At 50.4% G+C, this 24,168-nt stretch overlaps 1 protein-coding gene across 1 annotated transcript; it reads left to right on the top strand.

Moving 5' to 3' along the window:
• Nucleotides 1–4,167: 4,167 nt before the first annotated feature.
• On the top strand, nt 4,168–23,220 carry ATP1A3 (ATPase Na+/K+ transporting subunit alpha 3). Its single transcript, XM_044434810.1, has 20 exons — nt 4,168–4,197; nt 5,734–5,868; nt 6,383–6,500; nt 7,099–7,367; nt 7,963–8,161; nt 8,867–8,976; nt 9,273–9,407; nt 11,445–11,637; nt 11,991–12,166; nt 12,773–12,909; nt 13,957–14,107; nt 15,019–15,187; nt 16,406–16,560; nt 17,449–17,572; nt 17,839–17,840; nt 19,348–19,440; nt 21,078–21,208; nt 22,064–22,165; nt 22,357–22,448; nt 23,192–23,220. The coding sequence occupies exons 1-20, from the start codon at nt 4,168–4,170 to the stop codon at nt 23,218–23,220; spliced, it is 2,550 nt and encodes an 849-aa protein (XP_044290745.1).
• Nucleotides 23,221–24,168: the final 948 nt, after the last annotated feature.

Here is a 24,168-nt window from a genome sequence, read left to right on the forward strand (position 1 = left end):
TATTGCACCTGGTGCTCTCACAGGAACAGAGTGCAAGGGGTTGGTAGATGTGCTTTTGGCCCCCACGTGAGACCCTCAGGAGGACAATCCCAGGTTTCAGCCAAGACTCATGGCTCAAAGTTTTCACATCGGCCTCCCAACATGGTTGTGCTGGGAAGGGCATGTGAAGGTCAGTCAAGGTCCCAAAATATCCTTTTGAGGCCTTTAGGCACAAAGGCCTTCATTACACCGACATGGCCATCTTTGCTGATCCCAACCTTGATCAGCTTCAGAGATGAAGCCCAGCAGATGCCTTCAAGGCCGTGTACAGTCGACATGTCCCCTCCCTTCAGGACATCCTCTTCCTTTGACCTTATTCGGTTGTGGGTGAATCTTCTAGTTAGAGGCCTGAAAAAGGAAGGCACCGTGAAGCTCTGTACAGATGGTACCTTTCAAATTCTTGTATGGTAGCTTGACAGAAACACGGTCGCTTTTGATGCGCCATGCTTTCCCTCCATTGTGCAGTACATTTAATGTACTGTGCAGTATGGGAAAGGTGATCTAAATCCTGTAAGTAAACTATAAAAAGACTTTGCAGCTACCTGAGAAACTCCAACACCTGTTTGCTCGGAGATGATAGCGGAAGAAGAAGAAAAGAGCAACAGACAAAGCAACCTCCAAAAAATACTGCCTGCGCACAGCTGCAGGGCATCTTCCTTGCTCTGGCAAGGTGGGGACACACCTAGGATTAAACGGGTGCACAGACAAGCAAAGATCACCACCTCCTAGCAATAGTTTCTAGGATGGGGGAACTCTCTGGCTGTGCTTATTCCTCAGTTCACTTGCCTAAAAGATATGGAAAAGATGGAACACCTCTAAAAAAAAGAGAGAGATCAGGGCTCCAGAGCAACTGTTCTTGCGCATGACTTCGGAAGGGTATGAAGATGGTAGGGATGTATCTGTGAAACCAGAACAAGCTCAGTTTCTGATGCTTGTTTGGAAATGAGCAGGAGGTACGCATGCACATGCCCTGCATGTGGAATTAGCTGTGGCAGGATCAAAAAGATTTGTGTCTCTTTTTCATCAAATAGTATTACTGATGCAAGAATCGTTGTATGGACAGACACCACTGCCTTATATTGGGTCAGGCCATCGGTTTGCTTCTCCAATGTCTCTTTAGCTGGGGTTTTGACCTAGGTAGCCTTTAAACTGAGATGTTACTAAGCTACAGCCTGGTCACTAATTCGGCACAAGGCCAGCTTTTCTGGGGCATCTTCTTCCATCGTAAGATCTGGCCAGACTTCCTCCATTTCCTTCTTGTGGGCTAAACCCTGGCAGTCCCAGGATTCAGAGGGCTGCCTTGTCATCGCCTGCCTGTGGGGAAAAGGAAGCCACAAAGTGAAAGAAGATGGCAGTATTTAATTATTTGGATTTTAAGAGCAACAGCAATGCTACAAACCACAATCTGATAAAAACAATAATTAAATGAAATGGAACATGAAAATGAAAATACCATCTTCAAGATTTGTCCAACACCAGTTTCAACCCATAAAAGCAGTTTTGCTGGATCACATGAAGGAACTAGTGAATGCAGCATTCTGCTGCTGTAGTGGAGAGCCTTTCCATATTATCCAGTTTCAGTATCTAGTAATTGGTGGTATACTGCCCTTGAACATGGAGGTTCTGCAGTTGTCTGTTATGCCAAAAGCTGATTTTTTTCTGTGAATCCCATTCAGACTACTGGAGATCACTTCATCTCACAGGGCTGCCTTCCAGAAATGAATTGTGTTCTGGCTGCTCAGGTTCAGACTTTGCTGAGTCTCCAAAGGAATATAGTTGCACAACTGTGCAGTGACCACCAAGAAGGTCTTTCCCACATTGTTTATCCAACTTAGTCCCACAACAGCCTTCCCCAGCCTGGTGTCCTCCAGACATGCTGGACTACAACTCCCATCATCCCCACCCAGCATGGTCACGATCTCGGCGATAGCGCTGGAGCATAGGGGAGAAACTCTTGGTTTGTCTTGCTAAAGTCCTCTCCAGAAAGGACTCTTTTTTCTTTGGGTATTAATGGGAGCTGTTTTCGTACCAGATAATTAAGGGTATTGTGCCTGCACTGGGGCATAATCCATGATGTTTTGCCCCAGACATTTCTACCTGGGAATCTTTTGGGAAGCGGCCTTTCTTATTTGGGATGGCTTGGCACTTTGGGGTCAGGGAATTCTAGCAGGGGGAAGGGACTCCTCCGCTCACCCCATGTGACGCCCGGGCCCTGCTTCTCTCTCCCCCGTGCAGTATGGGCGCTCAGACAGCTACCGCGTGGCAACCACGCAAGACAAACACGATGAGAACTCCTCGCCCAAGAAGAGCAAAGCACAGCAGAAGGTCCGAGACCTGGATGACCTTAAGAAGGAGGTGGCGATGGTGAGTGGTGGGGCAGGGAGAACGAGCCAGCCAGGGCGTGTTCTTGCTTCTGCCTGGGATGTGCCCATGTTTTGGGGGCTTATCATTCAATTTCGCAGTAGACTGTGTGTGTGGGGAGGAAGAGGAGGAGGGAGCCCCAGAACAGATCCCTAATTTTCCCTCTGCTTTCGTGCTTTTTCAGACCGAGCACAAAATGTCCATTGAGGAAGTGTGCCGAAAATACAACACAGACTGCGTGCAGGTGAAGGACTCCAGTCCGTGCTATTTCCCCCACCCCGTGGGGCTAGATTGTCCCTCATCCCAGGTTGGAGATGGGTTGGGAGAAGCTGCAGTTTCCCGGGGTTTGTGTAACACTCTGAGCCTGGCTTGAAGACACCTGGATGGGGCCAACAGCTGGCTGGCAGGGGTGGCTGAAAGGAAGAAGGTCGCCCCACCTGAGGGTGGCAGCTGGGTTTGGTCCCTTGCAAGCAAACGGGTTTGCCGGGGTGTCGGTAGATAAGCATGGCCAGGTTTGGTGCTTTATCAGTCAACAAGGATGGGCAACCCTGAGGGTCAAATTCTCTTTCAGAGGATTTCTTTGAGGCCACACTGCAGTGACATGGAGCCAAAGGGAAAAGTTGGGGCATGTGGCATCCAGCGCTGAGCCTCAGGGGAGACCTTTCAACCTTGCCGAATGGCAGGGTGGGAGCTGCATATAACTGTGATAGGCTGGTGGGGTGAAAGGAGGTGGGCACTGGGGCACGGCCACAGCCATCTGGAGGATGCTGCAGGGCCAGCTGGGTGGCCAGATCTGCCTCCCAGGTTGCTCGCCCTGAAATCTGACCCTCTGCAACAAACAAGGGTGGGAAGACTCTGAGGCAGGGTCAAGACCTGTGTAAAACCTGGGAGGTGTGTGAATATGGGCAGCAGATTTCTGAGAGATGCCATTTCTTACCTTTAGTCCCCATCTCCTTGCAATTTTTTAAAATACAGGTGGGGATTATCATCCAAATTCCTGCACCCGCTGTAACAGTGTCTGTGGGGAACCTCAGAACATCTTTGAAAGTGTGATTTAAATGGTCTCCTGCTCTCTCTTGCACTATTTATGTTTGGGAGAAGAGAACAAGGAGATGGGTAATGGGTACTGCAAATAGCACTCTGGTTGTTGAAGGGTCTGAGGATTTTTTTAAGGCTTGCAGTGCCATAGAAGCTAGAACAGCATTGGGTCTTATGTGGGTGAAAGTGGCCTGAGGAATTTCTTGTAGTAGAAACGAAGATAGTCAAGAGGTAGAGAGTTAGGTTGTGTGGACAAAGAGCTGGAAGGATGGAGGGACATGGGGCATGGACTCCTTTCTTACTTCTCTGTCTCCTCATCTAGGGTCTGACCCACAGCAAAGCCCAAGAGATCTTGGCCCGGGATGGCCCCAATGCACTCACCCCACCGCCGACCACGCCTGAATGGGTGAAGTTTTGCCGTCAGCTCTTTGGGGGATTCTCCATCCTCTTGTGGATTGGCGCCATCCTCTGTTTCCTGGCCTACGGCATCCAGGCAGGGACCGAGGATGACCCAGCAGGAGACAACGTGAGTTTCCGAAGAGCAGCGTTCTGCAGTGTGTCTGGGGGTGAGGCAAGGCAGGGCAAGACAACTCCATGCAGTTCCTGAAGCTCCAATGTCCCATTTCTGTTTCTGCCCTCCTACAGCTCTACCTTGGTATTGTCTTGGCTGCTGTTGTCATCATCACCGGCTGTTTCTCCTACTACCAAGAAGCCAAAAGCTCTAAGATCATGGAATCCTTCAAGAACATGGTGCCTCAGGTACGAGAGAAAGAGCAAAGAGACTGGCCTGGAATGGCGGTTTGATACACTTCGAGGGAAACAGGTTTTGCTGTGTTCTGCCAGGCAACTGGGCAGTGGAAGTTGGTGACTCCAATATCAGGGAGCCAATATTGGAGCCTGAATTTTAAGGAGCTCTCCATGGTGCTGAATTGAACCCCGGAGTAGCATCAGCACCACGGAGAGCTCCTTCTAAAGTTTGGCTTGAGATCCAGAGAGGGTGCATTGATTCACCAGTATTGGAGCCCCCACTGCTGTGGGGCAGTGAAAAGGAAACAAAACATGGGAAGGCAGACTTCACACACAGAGAAAAAGAATAACCAGTACTGATCTTTGGAAAACCAGGAACCTTCAGCTCCTGCCTGGTTTGACCCATGGCCTCTCTGATTCTGCCGGAGGCATGCATAGACTTCCACAATCAGCACCCGCTGCAGCTCCGTCTTAATGCTCTGGGTGCCATCTTGGCTCTGTCGCTCTGGCCAACTACATTTCCCGGCTTTTGAAATAAAAAATTGTGCCTGAGCGACAGGAGCAAAAGGAAGCAAGGAGAATGGGCAGCTCTCTCCTCCTGCTCCAGGTCAGCTAACATTCTTGTTTAGAAACAGGTTCAGACTGTAATGGGCAGAACCACAAACCATCATCCACAGCATGCTTAACTAGAGTGGGCAGCCATGAGGAAATGACAGGAGAACATGCACAAGTCCATAGCTTTCCCCCCCAAGGCATGCGCTGATGAATTTCAAAAAAGATGGAACCATATGAAATGGATTTATCCCAGGATGTTACGCATTTCATGGACTAAGAGGGTGATCAACAAAGAAGTATTATAGAGCATGTATAAATCAATAACTGCTCTACAATACTTTAAAGATCAACAACTTTAAAAACACAGAAAAGGCAGAAAACTAGACTATTTTGGTCATATAATGAGAAATGAAAAATATAGACCTGTGGAACTGATTGCAGAAGGCAAATAAATGGGAAAAGAAGTTTAGGGAGATGATCTGAAACTCTTGAAGAAGGGCTGGGAGCAATGCATTATAACTGCTTAGAGCAAGCATCTCTAAAGACATTAGAATAATGACCAGCCTCTGGTAGGAGAGGAATGAGAAAAAGAAGAAATACCCATTGTGTTTGCTTTTAGACATTGGCTTTATTCCTAGATTTAGTTACAGATTAAAACTTTAGATTAATGATGAATTGGCCCCTGCTGGCTTTGTCTCTCAGTTTTCCTACCTGTAAAATGGGAACAAGAGTAGCAAGCTACTTCAGAGAGTTCTATGAAGTGAAGGAGATGACATATTGAGAATTGCAGGCTGTTATGATTACAGGCAGCACCATGACAAGTTGGAAATGCTACATACAGGATGAATAATGTACATATGGATGATAACTCTATTATTTCAGTCCCTCTTGGAGACAGTGCCCTAAGGTGATGTGTTTTAGGAGACCTGTGCCAGTAGCTGAGAACCCATCCTTTCTGCTTACCTGCCTGAGCCTGCCTCTCTCATCCCACAGCAAGCCCTGGTCATCCGGGAAGGCGAGAAGATGCAACTCAATGCTGAAGATGTGGTGGTCGGAGATCTGGTAGAAGTGAAAGGTGGAGACAGAGTCCCAGCTGACCTACGGATCATCTCAGCCCATGGCTGCAAGGTGAAGCTTTAGCAGCCTCTCCAGCTCTGAGCTTGTGTTCTTTTCAGCAGGCTGCTCTGGAGTGTGGAACACCTGGAGACGCCTGCGTCGTGTCATTTGCCAAAGGTTTTCTCCCAGGCTCATCCAAGGCAAATGGAGAGTCCACTGACAAACTCCACTATCCTGCGAGGCACATCTCTGTACCTGAGAGACAGAGAAGAAACAGTCTGGGTGCACACCTCTGCACACACTAACTCTTTCCCCCGACCATTTTCCTATCGAATTTCACTGGGCTGCCACAATAGCTTTGTCTGAATGTTGTACTGTGTGAAGCAGCTGTTGTTTGGAAGCTAGCATTCCAATTAAGCTGGAAAAGTTACACTGCGAAATCGTTGGCTTTCTTGCTGCCTAGAAGCCAGGTTTGAGAATCTGAAAAACTGATATGCCAGTTTGAACATGAGATGATTTGAGTGTAAAGTTTTCACTGTATTTGCTCCACTTTCATTGACTGAATGGTTGGCATCTTTCTCTTCAGGTGGATAATTCCTCTTTGACTGGTGAATCAGAACCTCAGACTCGATCACCTGATTGCACCCATGACAACCCTCTGGAGACAAGGAATATCACTTTTTTCTCTACCAACTGTGTAGAAGGTACATCCAGAGATTGGGCTAGGGTGGGAATTACTCCCAAAGAAGAAACCTATTTCCCCTGTAAAAAATTGCATACAAAGTACATATGCAGTTTAATATCTATGGATTCAAATTTAGAAATACTGACTATGATTCAAAGGAATGTATAGAACATCAGAACACAGTGGGGAAAACTAAGACCAGGCACCTGAATGCGTGCTTACACATGCTGAAGGCAATTTTAAATCACTTGTCCTTTCGAAATGTTATCTTTAACCTGAATTTGCACTGCAAAGCTCTTAGGATTGAAATGCCTTCAAATAGAGGACTGGTAGATTTTCCAATAGAGGACTATCCTCCATAGAGTAGGCGACCTGCACCCTCTAGTTCGTGCTTATCTGGAGGTTGGAGGAATAAAACTCATGCCTAGATGCACCACAGAGTACTTCCTTCTCTGTTCAGAAATCCTTAAAACTGTAGTTCTGTGCTGGGCTACTGGAATTTCAAATGGGCAGCTCTGTCTCTTTGAAACAACACTTCCCAGATTCTTGTAGGGTGGTCATGCCAACTCAACTGGTATAAATCCCATATCAATGCGCAGCTTTTCTCATCCCACCAGGCACGGCTCGTGGCGTCGTCATTGCCACTGGCGACCGCACCGTGATGGGGCGCATCGCTACCCTGGCTTCAGGCCTGGAGGTTGGCAAAACCCCCATCGCTGTGGAGATTGAGCACTTCATCCAGCTGATCACTGGTGTGGCTGTCTTTCTGGGCGTCTCCTTCTTCATCCTCTCCCTGATTCTGGGCTACACCTGGCTGGAAGCTGTCATTTTCCTCATTGGCATCATCGTGGCCAATGTCCCCGAAGGACTGCTGGCCACTGTCACTGTAAGCAATCTGGCGAGATCGGGGCTGCATGTGTGGGGAGAGGGGGAAAAGTTCTTACTTACTGGAGAAATGGACAGAACACTCCCTGCATCTTTCCCCTTGAGGCTTCTTTTTAAAAATGAACACGAAACAGAGGCATGTGGGAAAAGGGTCTGGAAAAAGGAGGTGTCCTGGCATGGTTTAGATGGTTGGAATGTGTTTAGAATGGGCAGAGATGATGAGATGCGCAGAAAAAGCTACTCAGGGAAGGCTTTTTCAAAATCCATTATTATCAATGGAACTATACTCCTATATTAGGGTTAGGGGTGTGCACCAGGCTAGGGTTAGGGTTAGAAAAAGGAGGTGTCCTGGCATGGTTTGGACGGTTGGAATGTGTTCAGAATGGGCAGAAATGATGAGATGCACAGAGAAAGCTACTCAGGGAAGGCTTTTTCAAAATCGCATTATTATCCCTGGAAATATACCCCTATATTAGAGTTAGGGGGTGATTCATGGGAAGCTGTGAATTATGAAGAATTTGCCAGCAACCCTTTGCACCTCAGGGGCATTGGGGTGCCTTCCTGCAGCCCGCCATGACCCCCTTTCACCCCTTTAGGTGTGCCTGACGTTGACGGCCAAGCGCATGGCTCGGAAGAACTGCCTGGTGAAGAACCTGGAAGCCGTGGAGACGCTGGGCTCTACCTCAACCATCTGTTCAGACAAGACAGGGACCCTGACACAGAACCGCATGACGGTTGCTCACATGTGGTTCGACAACCAGATCCATGAGGCAGATACCACGGAAGACCAGTCCGGTGAGGGCTCGGGGTGGTAGATGGGGATCATGTATCTTTCCCTGGTCTTGGGGCAAGAACCGTCATGACATCACAGGATGGCTCTTTGTGGATGAGGCAACATGAAATGAAGGGATTCCTGTCTCATCCTCGGGATGCCTGCATTCATCTCAGTGTCCAAGTCTGGTTTCCCATCCCCATATTCCTTAGAGGAGCCTTCTCCAGTCCGGTGCCTTACATTAATTAATTAATCAATCAATACATGTATTTATAGGCTGCCTATAACTGCCAAGGCCTTCGTAGGTGGCTTATAGTACATAAAATGTATTAAACAAAATAAAACACATTGAAAACCTATTGAACATAACTAAATGAAAGCAATATTAAAAGGGCCACGGCATTCAGGCTAAGTGCTAAAAAGTTTCCTAAAGAGATACGTTTTCTCCTGGCGCCAAAAGGAAAATAGAGATGGCGCCATGCGAATTTCCCTAGGGAGGGAGTTCCAAAGATGGGGAGCAGCAGCAGAGAAGGCCCTTCGCCTGGTTGCCCCCCTCTCATCTCCCTGAGGGGCGGTTCTTGCAGAAGGGCCTCCTGAGCTGGTCTGAGGGGGCGGGTAGGTACATATGGGTGTAGACGGTCCTTTGGACTACAACACCCAGCACTCCCAGCCACCCTAGCTAGAACTTCGCCATCTGACCCCTTCACCTCCGTTTCTTTTCCTTGCAGGCACGGCTTTCGATAAGAGTTCTCCCACCTGGGTGGCCCTTTCCCACATCGCAGGGCTTTGCAACCGGGCTGTCTTCAAAGGAGGTCAGGAGAACGTGCCCATCCTCAAGGTGAGGGCACCAGGATAACCCGGATGTCCTGGGACCCACATTTCACTGGGTCCCAGCCAAGAAGGGGAAAGCTGAAGACTGGGGAAGCCCTGGGGTCTAGGCCGCGATGTCCTTGGGGTGATAGCGTGTCTCCTTCCCTTTCTGAGTGAAAATGCCCCGGTAGGTAACTGCCCTAGACGTGAGAATTTGCGGGTGGAGGAAGGATTGGGGTGGCTACTCACAGCTAAGCAAAATAATGTGGGGGGGCAAGGGAGAGGCTTCCTGCATCATTTATACACCCCTTTCCTTTCCCACAGCGTGATGTGGCCGGAGATGCGTCAGAGTCCGCCCTGTTGAAATGCATTGAGCTCTCCTCAGGATCCGTCAAACTGATGAGGGAGAAAAACAAGAAAGTGGCCGAAATCCCCTTCAACTCCACCAACAAATACCAGGTACAGGCTCTCTCCTTCGAAATAGAGGGAGCTTCTTTAAGAGGACTGTTTGGGGCAACCTGAATAAAATGCCTCCTCACACCAGAGTTCTTGAAAAACAACAACAACAACACTACCTGTAGGAAAGGAGCAGATATGGTAAAACGACAACTCTCTTGCACCTTGTCTTTAGGGTTTGCTCATTCTTTAGAACCTTCTCTCGAAGACATTCTAATATGATGGTCACCTATAAAAATCATTGACTTACTCTGTAAACTTTCCTCATTGTACCACCCTGTCTTCCAGAGTCTCCTTTCATGCAACATTCCCCTTTATCCGAAACCGTACTATAATAGTATCCCTTCCACTTCCCCACAGTCCCAGTCTTGTGTTCTAGACCTCCTCCTCCTCCTCCTCCTCCTGGCAGAGCTCTGGCCATGTGTCTCGCTCTTCTCACATTACAGCTTATGAACAGAGGCGATGCCAATCACACCTAAGAAAGCCATTTGGTGCTCAGTTTTTCAACAGCTGTAGCCACACAGAGGGTGGAAATTCCTTGGGTACCTCCTCAGCTGAAGGGAGAATGTCAGGAAGGTCACTTATTCTTGTCAGGCTTCATCTCTGGGCTAATGGGGAAGTGGTAGCAACTACTGCTACAGGACAATATTGTGTTGAAGCGGATCGTTCTCCCGCAGTGAGGTCTCCTACTTTGGTGTTTCCCTCAGGGGTGAACAGCCAACTCTGAGGCCTTTCTTTGCTTTCTTGGGCAAGCCAGTCCTGACCTCATGATCAGAAAAAAAAAAAAAAAAAGAACTATTGATATTGCAACTGGTCCTCAGCCATTCCACGGACCCCGTGGAAGGACTCATGGCCCCTGGTTTGGGAACCCCGTTCATACAGGCATTCCACGTTGTGCGAAGGCGTTACCTTTCATCTGGCTTGAACACGTGCTATCACAACGAATTTTCAAATAGTGATCTACTAGGACTGTGACACGTGTTTGTGTGCTTCCTTCCAGCTCTTTGCAACAGGAGCTCATCCCCACCACTGCCTTAGTTACCCCACATTTTAGAAAACTGGGATGGCCTGCCTGGAAAACTGATATCTATACAGGGGGACCCCAGCCTGGGCCTAGCTCAGGCTTTTCAGCTTCTGTATTGTGTAGTTCCCATGGAGAGGCCATTGAGTCCAGGCTTGCAATGCTGCTCTGCATAACTGAATTCTCAGGCCCATCAGCTTTAATCCTGTGTCCTTTGCTGACAGCTGAGGAGGATTAGCTAGGATTCCCTCTGGGCAACAGTCCGGAATGATTGGCCCCAGCAAACAACTCCTCAAAGAGCCGGCAAGGGCAGCGCCCCTGTGCCGGGTGGATTCCTGTCTGCGTTCTTTCTGCCCAGGGCCAAAATGTACCAGCGATTAACATCTTACCTCTGACATGGCAGTTGTTGTGGGGGGAGGCGGTGGATGACAATGCACACAATCCCCAACTTGCCTGTATGCTGGGGATGATGGGAGTACTGATCCAACCAGGAGTTGGCCCGCTAGAGTTGGCGCCCCAAATCTTTAATTTGAAGCCTCAAATCTCTGGGGTGGGGCATGGCCCTGAGGTTGTCTGTTGCATCTCACAGGAAAAAACCCCTGGCTCTTTGCTCAAGTGCGCCTTGTTGTTTTTGTTTGTCCCATGGGCCTGAACCCCGAATCTTTTCAGTACCTGTCACAGCCCTGCCCCACCCAGATGGTGCCAGGTTGGTGGGGCGGGAGTGGGGGGGCAGGCAGAACTGCCACGTTCCATCTCAGCAGCTCCTCCATACCCTGGGGATGCTGGAACTTGTGAAACTTTTTCTGTCGGAACATGCATAGGATGAGTCTTTGGTATATCTTAGGTGCCTTAAGATGCTGCTGCTGCTCCTGCTGCTGGCTTCACTCTTTCTGATTAAATGCACCAGCCAGTGTGGGGGAGCTGCTCACCTTAGTTTGTGCCACAGTGGCGTGGTTTTTTGCCTGCAGATCTAGGAGCGCTACTTGTCTCCAGAGAGTTTCCCTTTCTTCCTCATGCAGCTCTCAATTCACGAAACAGAGGACCCCAACGATAACCGCTACCTGCTGGTTATGAAGGGTGCACCTGAGCGCATCCTGGACCGATGCTCCACCATCCTGCTGCAAGGCAAAGAACAGCCCCTTGATGAAGAGCTGAAAGAAGCTTTCCAGAATGCCTACCTGGAGCTGGGCGGACTTGGCGAGCGGGTGCTAGGTACGGCTGGCTTGCTGGCTGGGTGCGGATACGAGCAGGGAATAGGCTCCCAGAGGGAAGGGCTGACAAATGTCAGTTGCAGGTGGACAGACTTTTGCATGACTTTGCAAAAGTCATGCAAAATCCAGGAGCTAATAGCATTTTCTAGAGGCCAGGTAGAAAGAACCTACTGATTTCTGCAGCAACTGACGATATGGATTCCTGGCCCAGGTTTTTAAGATCAAGGAGCTGTTAGACATTCTTGGATGTGGGGATTCCAAGCTCTTGAAGAGATGAGGCTGAGTTAGCTTCTGGCAATCCAGGTTGTACAGAGCAAGCTCTAAGCTTTGAAATATCTCCTTCTCACCCTACAGGTTTCTGCCACTACTACCTGCCTGAGGAACAGTACCCTAAAGGTTTTGCCTTCGACTGTGACGATGTCAACTTTTCCACGGAAAACCTCTGCTTCGTAGGACTCATGTCCATGATCGACCCACCCCGTGCCGCTGTGCCCGATGCTGTGGGCAAGTGCCGCAGTGCTGGCATCAAGGTAAATTCAGTGGGTGACTGGCAGCTGTACGAAAATGCACTTGCCCCAGTGCTGAGATGGAGCTCTCTGTGGGACGATGCTTTGCCTGGGCCATCTGCTTCTCCTTCTGGAGGAGCAGCCTTGTCTTAGCAGCGCTACATGTTTTATGTCCCTTGCTGGTGATTCATTGGCACCTCCAAGATCATTCAAAAGCCTGTGGCTGAGGCACACCCCTGGGCTCTTTACCAATCAATCGCCTCTGGACTTCAGGATCCAGAATCCAAAGTTCTGGGCAGTCACCTGATTGGCCTAAGGCTGCAAAGCCTTCTGTGAAATCAGAGAAGCTGAGCCAATGGCATTCTGAGGGGCTGTGACACCTTTGGCTTGAACTAGATCCACACTGAGGGAGGGATTAAGAAGGAACTTGCATCACCATGGTAACCGCCTGGGCTACCTTAGCCACGGTTGCCCAAGGGGCCCCTCGGGCTTCCTTCTACAGCTCTAGCTGTTGGGATGGAAGGGTGGACTGACATGGGCTAGACAGACTTTCTCGGTTTGCTGGACAATCTTCCCGGTGGTCTGCTCCTTACTGGGTGTCCTCTGGTAACCTCCCTTCTGCCCCACCAGGTGATCATGGTAACAGGTGACCATCCCATCACAGCCAAGGCCATTGCCAAAGGTGTGGGGATTATCTCTGAGGGCAATGAGACTGTGGAAGACATTGCTGCCCGACTGAACATTCCCGTCAGCCAGGTCAACCCCAGGTGAGGGGCAGGAGGCAGGATGGAGGGGCTGGTGGGCGAGGGAGGAATCGGACACCAGGGGTCGGGGAGGAGGCTGAGGGACCAGATCCACTGTAGAAGGCACCGAGAAGAACAGCTTACTCTGGGGCAAGGAAGAGACTCACCTGAGGACTGCTCGCCTGAGCCAATGTTCTGCAGGCATGTTAGGAGGAAAAGAGCCCTCTATGAACCTAAGGAAGTCTGGTCTTGGCTAGAACCGGAATGGGAAGCCACTTGGAAACCAGCGTTAGGGAATCCACAGCACTCTCGGTTTCATTATCCATTTCACTGTTACGGCTGCATCCCTCACTGGCCTGGATGAAAATTCTGAGAACTAGTTCAGGGAGTGCAATTCCCAGGGCCAGAGGCAATGGCCTTTGAACTAGTTTCAGCCTGTCGCGTGGGTCTATCCTTCAGAACTGCTTGGAAGGGGGGCAGGCTAGCCTGTAGCAAAGTCCCGGCCAACCTGAGCTTGGAACCCACCAGCCTGCTTTCCCTGAGCCTCAGCTTCCTGCAGCAGAAAACTGTGACTCATTCGAATTGAGGAATAAAGGAAAAGCAGCCCCAAAATGAGCTCACGGGAGACCACACAGCTGTCCTTGCTTATCTCACCCATCCTGCCTGGTTTTTGAGTTCCTCTAGATTATTCACATTTCTGTAAGATTTCTTTCTTCTCCACTTGCCAGTGTGGCTTTCTCTCAGTTCCTATACATCTGGTCCTGCCCTGGATTCACTGGATCCCATCCTCCCTCGGCGACTGCTCAGGGGATCCTCTACCCATGACCTGTCCTGTCCTGACTTTCCACCTGTCCTTCACCCCTGGCAGTTCCAGTGAAGCAGGGCCTTCCGGCTGGTGCTGAGAAGCAACACCAGCTCCAATTGCAGCTCAGGGGCCATGCTTCCCTGAGCGCCAGCTTTCCTGAGCAGTCCCTTTGGCTTACCCAGTGGTAGGGCTGTTCTTCTGTGTGCGGGTGGAGATGCCCACTCACTACCACATCCCCAGCATGAGTCCCTCATTTGCCCACCCAGGGATGCCAAAGCCTGTGTGATCCATGGCACGGACCTGAAGGACATGACCTCGGAGCAAATTGACGAGATTCTGCAGAACCACACTGAGATCGTGTTTGCCCGGACCTCTCCGCAACAGAAACTCATCATTGTGGAAGGCTGCCAGAGACAGGTAGGGCATCCGAAGACAGCCCAGATGGGCACGTCCAGCTCCTAACTGCCAACCCACTCCCCCTGCTAGCAGGCACTGCCAAACTCCTCAAAGCTTGTGTAGCGGGCGGTTCAAGGCAGGTTTCCTTTCCAGCAGAGGACAAAGCAATCAAGAGTTACGGTCCTTTTGCACGAAATCCCTTTATTTACAAATGGAAAGGTTGATGGGGATGCAGTATGAGCACCCAGGCGGTGCCAGCTCGGTGGCAAGGCAGTGCCAGCCTGATCTCAGAGCCCACCTTCCCCTGAGGCTCAGCTTTCTACAACCAAGCAACCCGTTCAACAAAATCACGTAACCTTTCGAGAGTCCACAAAATGAGTGAAGTGGTAAACGTCTTAGTGTGCGCAGGAAGTGTTTTTCCTCCCATGGGGCAAAGTCTGGCAAGATGAGTCCCTCATCTGCCCTGAAGCCAGATCCATGTGAGCTCGTACGAACCTCGAGTTGCCAGCTGAGCCTTCCCAGCACCCCCACAAATCTCTCCATTTTTTCCGTGCACTTTTAGGAGCAGCTTGATCTGCAGAAATCAGCAGCTGCGTTGTGGCGCTGTATGGAAGCCCACTGATTGCAGCAGTTCAATCTGCCATTGCAAGGCCAGGCCCAGGGACGGTTCCAAAGGAGCCGATGCCCTCCAGCCCTGCCAGCCTGGTGCCCTTCAGTGTTGCACTCGGGTTTCCAGAATGAACGCTCAGCGGGGCGATTTGCCATGCCGGCTGGGCCTCATGGCTTAGCAGTCCTGCTCTGCCAGACACGTACAGGGAATGTTCTCCACCTGTGATCTCCACCATGACCAGCCCCGTGCGCACAGACTCTGTGGTTGGCCGCACCAACCACCTCTTCCTCGCGGCTGTATCTGTCTTTGTTCTGCCGGACAGGGTGCGATCGTGGCAGTGACAGGGGATGGTGTGAACGACTCCCCGGCCCTAAAAAAAGCGGACATTGGTGTAGCGATGGGCATCGCGGGCTCCGACGTCTCCAAGCAGGCAGCTGACATGATCCTCTTAGATGACAACTTTGCCTCTATTGTCACTGGAGTGGAGGAGGGTAAGCAGCGGGGACTGTCCTGGGGAGAAGGGGTCCTGCCCAAACAGTGGCAGGCCTGCTTCTGTGGGAAAAACATCTTCGGGGCATCCCCGCAGCAACCACACTGAATTATTTCCCATGGAGCGGGAGATTAATTCTGTAAAGCATCCCCAGAAGATGTGTCAACCTTTTCTTGAACACCTGCAAGGGACAGGAGCTCAGGGCAAATCGATAGGACCGGACCTGCAACAGCCGCATCCGTGACGGATGGCTGTGCGGCCTTAGCTGAACCATGTCCAGCAAATGACAGGCACGCACTTCTCAAAGCAGGTAGCTCCACTGTTGAATGGCTCTTACCATTAGACAGTTTCTCCAGATCTGTAGCTTAAGTCAGCTTCCCTGCTTTTTCCATTCATTGGTTCAGGCTGTCTGTCTGTCTTCTTTCTCTTTGGTGCCAATTCAATAGCCATTGACGTTTCCTGGAAAAGTGGGAAGTTGCAGTTTGATGAGGTTGACAAGAATTCCTCGTTCATACAGAGCTACAAGTCCCAGGGCTCCCTGGGAAGAAGGAGCAATGGCCAAGGGTGCAGTCCAACAGGGATGCCCACAGACCTCCAAGCTCAGAGGATTATGGCCATCCTGGGCAGGGTGGGAGGATGGGGGAGGCCGCCCCCATCTCCGAGTGCCCGAGCTTTCTCGTCTGGCCTCGGAGAAGCAGCTGGTGCAGTTCCCCTGAATGAGTTCCCAGATGTGACCTCAGATTTGGAAATCCAAATGATCCTTTGGCTCCCTAGATGTTGTCTATGGGGCCATAGGACTGCTCCCTAAGCCAGTTGAAGAATGTAGTGGAAATACATACTCCCTCTCCCAAATAAAACCTCTTTGAGAAACTTGTTCCATTGCTAAACTGTTTTCCATCAGGGATTTTTCCTAATAGTCGAGGCACAATATGTTCCTCTTCATAGCTAAAACTCTTGCTTCTTATCCTGTCTGGGGCTGGATAGGCTAAAGAGTTGTTCCCAGGTAGCACTACTACCCTCCAAGATATGTATAAGAGAAAAGAATGGAGCTGTGACTCGCCCTGGGGAATGAGAGGAAGGGAGGGCAGAATCAAGATTAGGGAGGGATTACCCAAGGCACTACCAGTGGGTGCTGTTCTCTGACTTTTGGGAATCCTGCTTTCCCCCAGCTGTGCCCCCCGTCTCTCCCCCTTATGCCCATATGTCTCCCTCCCGCCAGGACGTCTGATCTTCGACAATCTGAAGAAATCCATCGCCTATACCTTGACCAGCAACATCCCCGAAATCACCCCCTTCTTGCTGTTCATCATGGCCAACATTCCTCTCCCCCTGGGCACCATCACCATCCTCTGCATTGACCTGGGCACCGACATGGTGAGTCTCTCCGCCTGCCACGCAGACACTTCCAGTCCCAGCTCCCCAGGGTCCTCTGGTCTCCCTCCATGGCTTCCTCCCCGTGACTCTTCGCTGGACCTTCCAGGCGATGGTGCACTTCTAGCAAAGGCTTGCTGCTCCTGAGCAGCCTTTTAGACTGTGGGAAGTGGGCAGCAGTGTTGCCTGCGGCCTCGCTGAAATAATTTTAAAGATCTGTGCACAGAAATCCGAAGGGACCACCCCTCTGACTGGTAGATTCCATTCAGGTGTGGGGGAAGGAGAAGGAGGCTAGTTTCCCATCACAGTGTTTCCTGCTCAGGGCTTCCTGGCATCCATCGTTCACACAAGCGTGCTGAGAATTCTCTTGTCCAGTGAAGATGTCCAGGTCCCAGGGTTGCGTGAAGGAGAGTTGCCGTGAGAATCAAACCAGTTGAAGCTTCCAGGGGAGACTTGCCCTTTAGGTAGTTTTGGAGCACTGGCTGTGCAGACTTATTTGGAGTTTGAGCATGGAAGCTCAAGATCCGCATTTCATATTGCCAGTATGACAAAATGGCCAGACTCATTCTGAGGTGAAAATGCAGACAAATCTTTCTGGAACTTCTAAAGAGGCTGGTCACTGAGTGTCTCTGTTCCTGCATATTCTTTAACAATTTCACCTCCTCACCAGTCTGGAAGAACTGACTTAATAAAGAATTTTCTGGAATGCCCTGCAGAACAAAGCAACGAACAGGATAGGTGGGAGCAGTTGAATCTTGTGAGGTGTGGAGAAAAGAGCTTGCCCCCTTGATCCCTTGAGATGATTTTACCTTTATCCAGCCCTTAAAACTTCAGGTCCAATCCTGCGCCCTCGGCAAATCTACCAGCAGCTTGCTCTCGATTCCCCTGCAGGTACCCGCCATCTCCCTGGCTTACGAAGCAGCCGAGAGTGACATCATGAAGCGCCAGCCACGAAACCCCCGGACTGACAAGCTGGTGAACGAGAGGCTGATCAGCATGGCCTACGGGCAGATAGGTGAGTGAGGGAAGCAACAACGGCAACGCGGTGAGGGATGCTTGTGCGTCAGGTCGTCTTGAAGGTCAAGCCAGCCTCTGGGTATCTGGATCTGGCTGCTTGTGTCGTGTCCATGATGGGAGCAGAATCTGTCCATCTGAAGCAAGAGGAAGGCAAGTCCTGTGGGGCAAAGCTAGAATAGTGCTGGGAGACACCAGCGGCAACACTGCTGCATGTTAAAGATATAAACAAGGCCTCACAAGCAGATTCTGTGCCTACGTAGCCAGAAGTAAATCCCACAGGATCCTATGAGACTCGCCCCTAATTAATAGCACAGAAAAGGACAAGTTTACAATGCTTGGCATGAGTTTTTGATTGGTTATCTATTTGTTTAAACTTTTGCAAAACACCTTTTAGAGTGAATCTTCTTTGGGTGTTAAAACAGCAAACATGGTCATAAAAACATGAAAAGATGGAAATAAGCTATTTAAACCAGATAACTTCAGATACGACTCCTTTCCCTTCTCTCCATTGCACCTTTGTATGAAGGAAGGTACTTGGTGCAGGAATGCGGGGAACGGGTTAAATTATGAAATGTGGCTTGAAATGTGATTAAACGTGCATTGTAGCAACCCAGCATTGCCCAATGCACCCATACTAGCCTGAATCTCCAGACCAAATTTATATTCTGCAAAAGAGAAACACAAGTGCATGTACTTCCTTATCACCTATAATTCATTCTGTTTTCAAGAACCAGGTGTCCATAGGATTGCCATTCTGCCTTTTGTAGAGGCTGGAAGAAAGGAAGGAGGGAATGGGGAAGAGAAAGCTGGGGTGCAGACAGCACTGATTTCAGGGTTCCTAAAAAAGACAGCCTCAGTGGATCCTTTCCCTCAATCTTCTGACCACGGTTCCCACCAGCTGCTCTGCCCATCCTCCTCTTTCTCCCCACTGGTGCAACCCGCTTGCCTGATAGGCAGAGAACCAGTGAGCAAGTAGGCCGTGACCTCTGCTGCTCTTCCTTCTTTACCGCCCTCTTTGCCTTGGTCAGCGTGAGAGTCAGAAGCAGGTTGAGGTGGGGAAGAGAAGGACCAAGCCAGCCGGGGATGCTCTTGCCAGGAGCCGCATTGGCTGTGGGCCTTTGACAGGTGCCCAGGTGTGTCTGCCCTTGATGCCAGCCTGAATCGGAACAGAGCATACTCATCCCACCTGGTGTAAGGGGGCTTCATCTTGCCTTATGATATTTAGATCACCATGAAGTGTGTCAATCTGGTTTATCTACACCAGTTACAAGCTGGAAGCCAACTCACAGAAATGCCTTTGGCATAGAATTAGCTAAACTCATTTGCCCTTGATGGATTCATTTCTCTGCTAATTACATTAAATAGCATTAGCTAATTACTCAGGAGTTTGAATTCCACAGCACAGCTAAGGTCCCATGCTCCTCTTGCCAAAAATAAAATTAGAAAATAACAAGCTTACAAATAGCCAATTACCTGGTTGCTCCTGGTGAGTGAGCATCACGAACCAACCTGATAGGGAAATTTTGCACCGGTTGCCGTTCTTCTGTGCCACAGAGGGTCATGCAGGCAGGCTTATGCCCATGATGCTAACACATGGGCTTTGACTGGGGTTTAAGGGGGATTAGAATTGCCATGATGACTGAAATGGGAGAGGAGTCAAAAGCCATGACTGAAGGGCATGGAAAATTGGGATTCTACCAACTCTCAAATTATTTCGCAGGAATGATTCAGGCACTGGGCGGCTTCTTCTCCTACTTTGTGATCTTGGCTGAGAATGGGTTCCTTCCATCTGTTCTTGTGGGCATCCGTCTTAACTGGGATGACCGGACAGTCAATGACCTGGAAGATTCATACGGGCAGCAGTGGGTAAGTGTAAGGAATCCATCTCTTCTATATAGATGCAGCAACTTAAGTTTGGCCATTCCATGTAATTACAGTAGGTAAGATTGCAATCCTATACCCACTTGTCTGGGAAGAACTACTGAATTCACTTGGACACATCATGAGAAGGAAAAACTCCCAGGAGAAAACCATCAAACTAGGGATAGTCAAAGGTGGAAGTGCAAGACCAATTTAGAGATGGATTGACTCCATCAAGGAATTCCACAGTCTTGAATTTACGACAGCTGAGGAGGGACGCCGTAGATAGGACAATGTCGCAGGGCCTTCGTTCATAGAGTTATGATAAGTTGGAGATGACTTGATGGCACACAATAACTACAACAGCAGCATTTAGTATGGAGTGAGCGTGCATAGGATTCTAATGTAACTACTTTAGCCATTCAAGGCACAATCCTATGCAAGTTCAGGCAGAAAAACAGTCCACAAATCCTAGCATGCCCCAGCCAGTTCTTCGCCAAAAGCACCTGCGTGATGACTTATGTAAAGACATGACTCAGTGTTTGATGTGGATGGGATCTCAGAGGTGGCTGCCTGAGAGTAAGTAAGCATCTTCTCTGGACTGGGTTTGAGGCTACGGTCACGTCGGAGGTGAAAGCACCTTTTCCGATGTGGGTGCTCGGCAGCATGGATGTTGGAGGCAGGCGCATCTCCTGGGATGTGGGTGTTCGGCAGCAGCTATTTTGGATGGAGAAGCATCTTCTCCGATGGCAAAGTGCTGCGCCTGCAGGGCTGAGTCAGCAGCTCCTTAAGACGTCTGCAAGGCAGCAGCTGTCCGGGGGAATGCTTTTGAAAAGCTACATCTAACCTCTCAGATCACCACTGCACCATTATTGGTCATAGAGCTCCCTGGCAAGAGCAGCCGTGGAAGCAGCCGTTCCAGGCCTTCAATCTCTGTCCCCCTCAGGCTCCTAGCAACAGATGTGCCCTTGCTTGGCCTCCTGTTTATTTTTGGAAACAGAGACGACATAAAAATACATGGAGGGGATTCATGGCAAAACTGTTGGTTTTCATTTAATGAAAACCTCTGCAGCTGCATTTGGAAGGGGGAAGGGGGAAACCTGAGCAGGGAATGGCAAAAACTGTGCTCCATATTTAATTGATACGTTATGTTGTGAGCTGCCCTCAAATCGAATCAGATCAAATCAAAAAATAACCATGCAATCTGCTGACCGATAAGTTCTGGCAAAATCCACTGCCTTTGAAGCAGAACAGGGTTGCTGGCTGCTGAAAGGGCTGGAGGAACATGAGGTGTGCTTTCTGCAGAACACTGGGATGCAAAACTGATGTCCTGCTTGCACCTCCTGGACCTTTCAGCATCAGGATCCGGCACATCTAGTGGGGAGGTGGAGATGGCATGCATGAAAATGGAATTGGACCTCCATGGCATCTTGATGTTTCGGCAGCTCTGGGGGCAGTGCAGAAGACAGATTGATGTTCACTTCATGGCCTTAATTATCTGAGATTTAAGGAATCTGTATGAAAATTGGTGATTAGATATGTATTTAAATTTGAGGGCGAGAGGAAGGCGGGGCACCATATTTCTGGCTCTGCTTGGGCTGCAGCTTCCTGTCCACAGCTTCCATCTTCCTTTGCCCTCCTAGACCTACGAGCAGCGCAAAGTGGTGGAATTCACCTGCCACACCGCCTTCTTCGTCAGCATTGTGGTGGTCCAGTGGGCTGACCTGATCATCTGCAAAACCAGGAGGAATTCAGTCTTCCAGCAGGGCATGAGGTAAGGCCACCGTGTTTTCTGTCTGCATGAGGAAACACAAGCTCGCTACAACCAGCCCCTGGATCCTGGAAGGGAGGACCAGTGTGTTCCAGGCCTCAGTGGGCAAGAGGAATGCAGGGTGAAGGGGTAAGGCTGGGGCTGAACCATGAAGGGATGGGTTAAGGATTCGCAGACAGCTCAGTCTCCCCAGCCAGATGCACACCAAATGTTTCAGACTCAGACTTCCACCAGGCCCAGCCCGTAGGTCAGGTGTCCTGGAGGATGTGCTCCCAAACATCTGGAGGACTCTAGGATGAGGAAGGCTATCTTACAGTTTTGGAATTCAGAACTTGCGTTCTTCAGGCAGGGCTTCTCTGGAAGGTTCACGGGATCCCCTAGAATCCCACATCCCTTGATGCGCTCTAGGTTCCCCACAGGTTACGTGGCAGAAAACTGGAGTCTGCCATCAAGAGTTACTTTGACAGGGAGGTGTGTCCAATCCTGGCCTCTTTGCTTTCTGTACCTGCAAGAGACATGTATTTCCAGCCCCCTGTTCACCTCATTCACACCTTCCATTCTGAGGTGTCCTCTTTAAAGACCTCGTGTGAAAAGGGGGTTGGTTCATCTAGGGTCATTCACAGGCTGTCATTTCTGTTCTAGGGCACTGTGACCTTTGAACCCAGGGGGGTTCACCTTGCTCCTCTGGCCCTGAGTAGAGCCCCTTCATCGTTTATGCAGCAAGGGGCCCCCACGAAGAGTCTGCAAGACTCTGACAGAGGCTGTGCGAGCTGTGTGCACATAAACCAAGCGTGTGTCAGTGGAACCAAGGGGAGCTTGAGTTAATGGGGCTCTCAAACATACTTTTTTTCTCCTCAGAAACAAGATCCTTATTTTTGGTCTCTTTGAGGAGACCGCCCTGGCCGCCTTCCTATCCTACTGCCCTGGCATGGATGTGGCATTGAGAATGTATCCCTTAAAGTAAGTACCGGCAGAAGCAGTGGGGCATCTATATCCTTAACTGTTCTAGTCTGTTAGTCACCGTAATTTTCTACTTCTCACAACCTCGATAGCAGTCAACATCTCTGCTTCGCCAGCCACGGGGACCCTTTTCCCCATCCTGCCCCTCTCCCGCCCTCCTGCTGAGCGTCTCTCCTCCCTTCTCTCCGCAGGCCCAGCTGGTGGTTTTGCGCCTTCCCATACAGTTTCCTCATTTTTGTGTATGATGAAATCCGTAAACTCATACTGCGCCGTAATCCAGGAGGTGAGTGGGGTGCACAGAGATGGGGGCAAGCTGGAATGTGTGCTTCGACATTAGGGTTATTTTGCCGGTTTGATTTTTATCTCCTCATTTGCACATGGCATTTGATAGAATAGTGTAAGCAAGACACATCTGAGGGGCTTGGGATCTGAACTGCTTGCCTTCCACCTGCTCCCTAATGCGTTTCTAGGCCTTCTTTTTCTCTTTCCTCACTGCCTTCCTTCTCTGCTTTGCCGTCTCCCATATGCAAAGGCCCATATGCCACCTGTTTTCTTCAGTAAGAATGTTTTTTACGTGTGGAAATAACAACAGCAAGAATAATAAATATGATCCACGGGGAATCAGGCTGGCTGATGGGCTGCTTTGTCCGGCCTCCAGGATTGGAAGCCGCATGCCTCTCAAGACCAGTTGCTGGGAGATGTTGGCGTGCGAGGCTCCCTGAAGGAGGCTGGTTGGCCGCTGTGGGTGCAGAATGATGGGACATTGTCTGATCTAGCGAGGCACTTCCTATGGTGTTAGCTAGAGCAGACAGCTCCCATTCTGGGCTCCCCTCTGATACGAAGCCCTTGATGCCATCGCCATCACAGCGAATCTGGGCAGAGCTTTATAGGGGGAGGCAGGAGGCTGCTACCTGGCACTACCTGGCTGCTACCTGGCACTACCTGGCTGCTACCTGGCACTACCTGGCTGCTACCTGGCACTGTTACTTGGCACTAATATTTACCCTTGTTTGTTTTTTCTTGCAGGATGGGTGGAGAAAGAAACCTACTATTAATCCTCTTCCCTCGTCTGTTACTGGTTGTTTTCCCCGCTGGGAGGGAGCTCCCCACTCAAATTCTGCCCACACCCTCCTGACTGTGAGAAAGATCATAATGCCAGGACCATATGCTTGGACATAGAAACAACAACCCTCGCCCCCACCCCCATTTCCCCCACCTGGGGGGCTGAGATGGAAGATCCATCCTGTCTCATCCTGCATGTATGTCCTGGGCTGGAGGTGGGGGAAGGGGACCCCCCCCCCCGCTCCCCACAACCTCTGCTCTCCGCCATATTCTTCTTTTTGCTTGTAGGAGCAGCCTGGGGGAAGAGGGGGCATCGTGAAGATCAAATCGGGGAAATTATTTACCTCTGCAAAACACACCTCCCCCGGCCCCTGCCACTTCAAATTCCCTTCCATAGCTGGGATTGAACCTGGGGACCAGCAGCACCCCAGAGCCACCCGCCTCGGACGTGTGAGCCAGGCAGGTCCGGATTTGGGAGATGGGGGTGGTTTCTGTTACCTGGTTAGCCGTAGTGAGACTTTTGTCCCGATTTGGGGAAATGCACCCCTTCTGCTCCCCCTTCTCGAATCATTCCCCCTTTTCTCCCTCCCTCCCTCTTGTGGGGAGTGCGTGTGCGTGCGTGCGTGTGTGGTTGCGTGTGTGTACATGTGTGCAAGGGAGGGAAACCAAGGCCAGCTATGGGGTAGCCCCCCTGCCCAGCCTGCATTTTGATATGTGAAGGGTGGTGTTTGAGCACAACGGGGAAAGAACCCAGCGAGACCAGGACGCGCCAGGTCTTGTCGCCCCACTTCCCACGGCCTCCGCGCCCCCTTCTCCCCGGGCTCTGAGCCTGCCAGAGGCAGACCCCAAGCCCAGCCACTTGGAGTCCCCCCCCCCCCGCTGCATGTAGATTGCTCTCCTAGGGCCAAGACGGCAGCTTCTTCCCACCCCTCCCACTGTGT

Source organism: Varanus komodoensis, unplaced genomic scaffold, assembly GCF_004798865.1.
Source record: "Varanus komodoensis strain SLA01 unplaced genomic scaffold, ASM479886v1 scaffold29_1, whole genome shotgun sequence".
Taxonomy (NCBI): Eukaryota; Metazoa; Chordata; class Lepidosauria; order Squamata; family Varanidae; genus Varanus; species Varanus komodoensis.

Bases quoted from the DNA above. Each gene is read 5' to 3' on its own strand.
- ATP1A3 (XM_044434810.1), top strand. From the start codon at position 4,168: ATGGAATCCTTCAAGAACATGGTGCCTCAG. The intron at 8,977-9,272 runs GTGAGGGCACCA...CCTTTCCCACAG, and splicing joins AGAACGTGCCCATCCTCAAG to CGTGATGTGGCCGGAGATGC. The intron at 21,209-22,063 runs GTAAGGCCACCG...TTTTCTCCTCAG, and splicing joins GTCTTCCAGCAGGGCATGAG to AAACAAGATCCTTATTTTTG.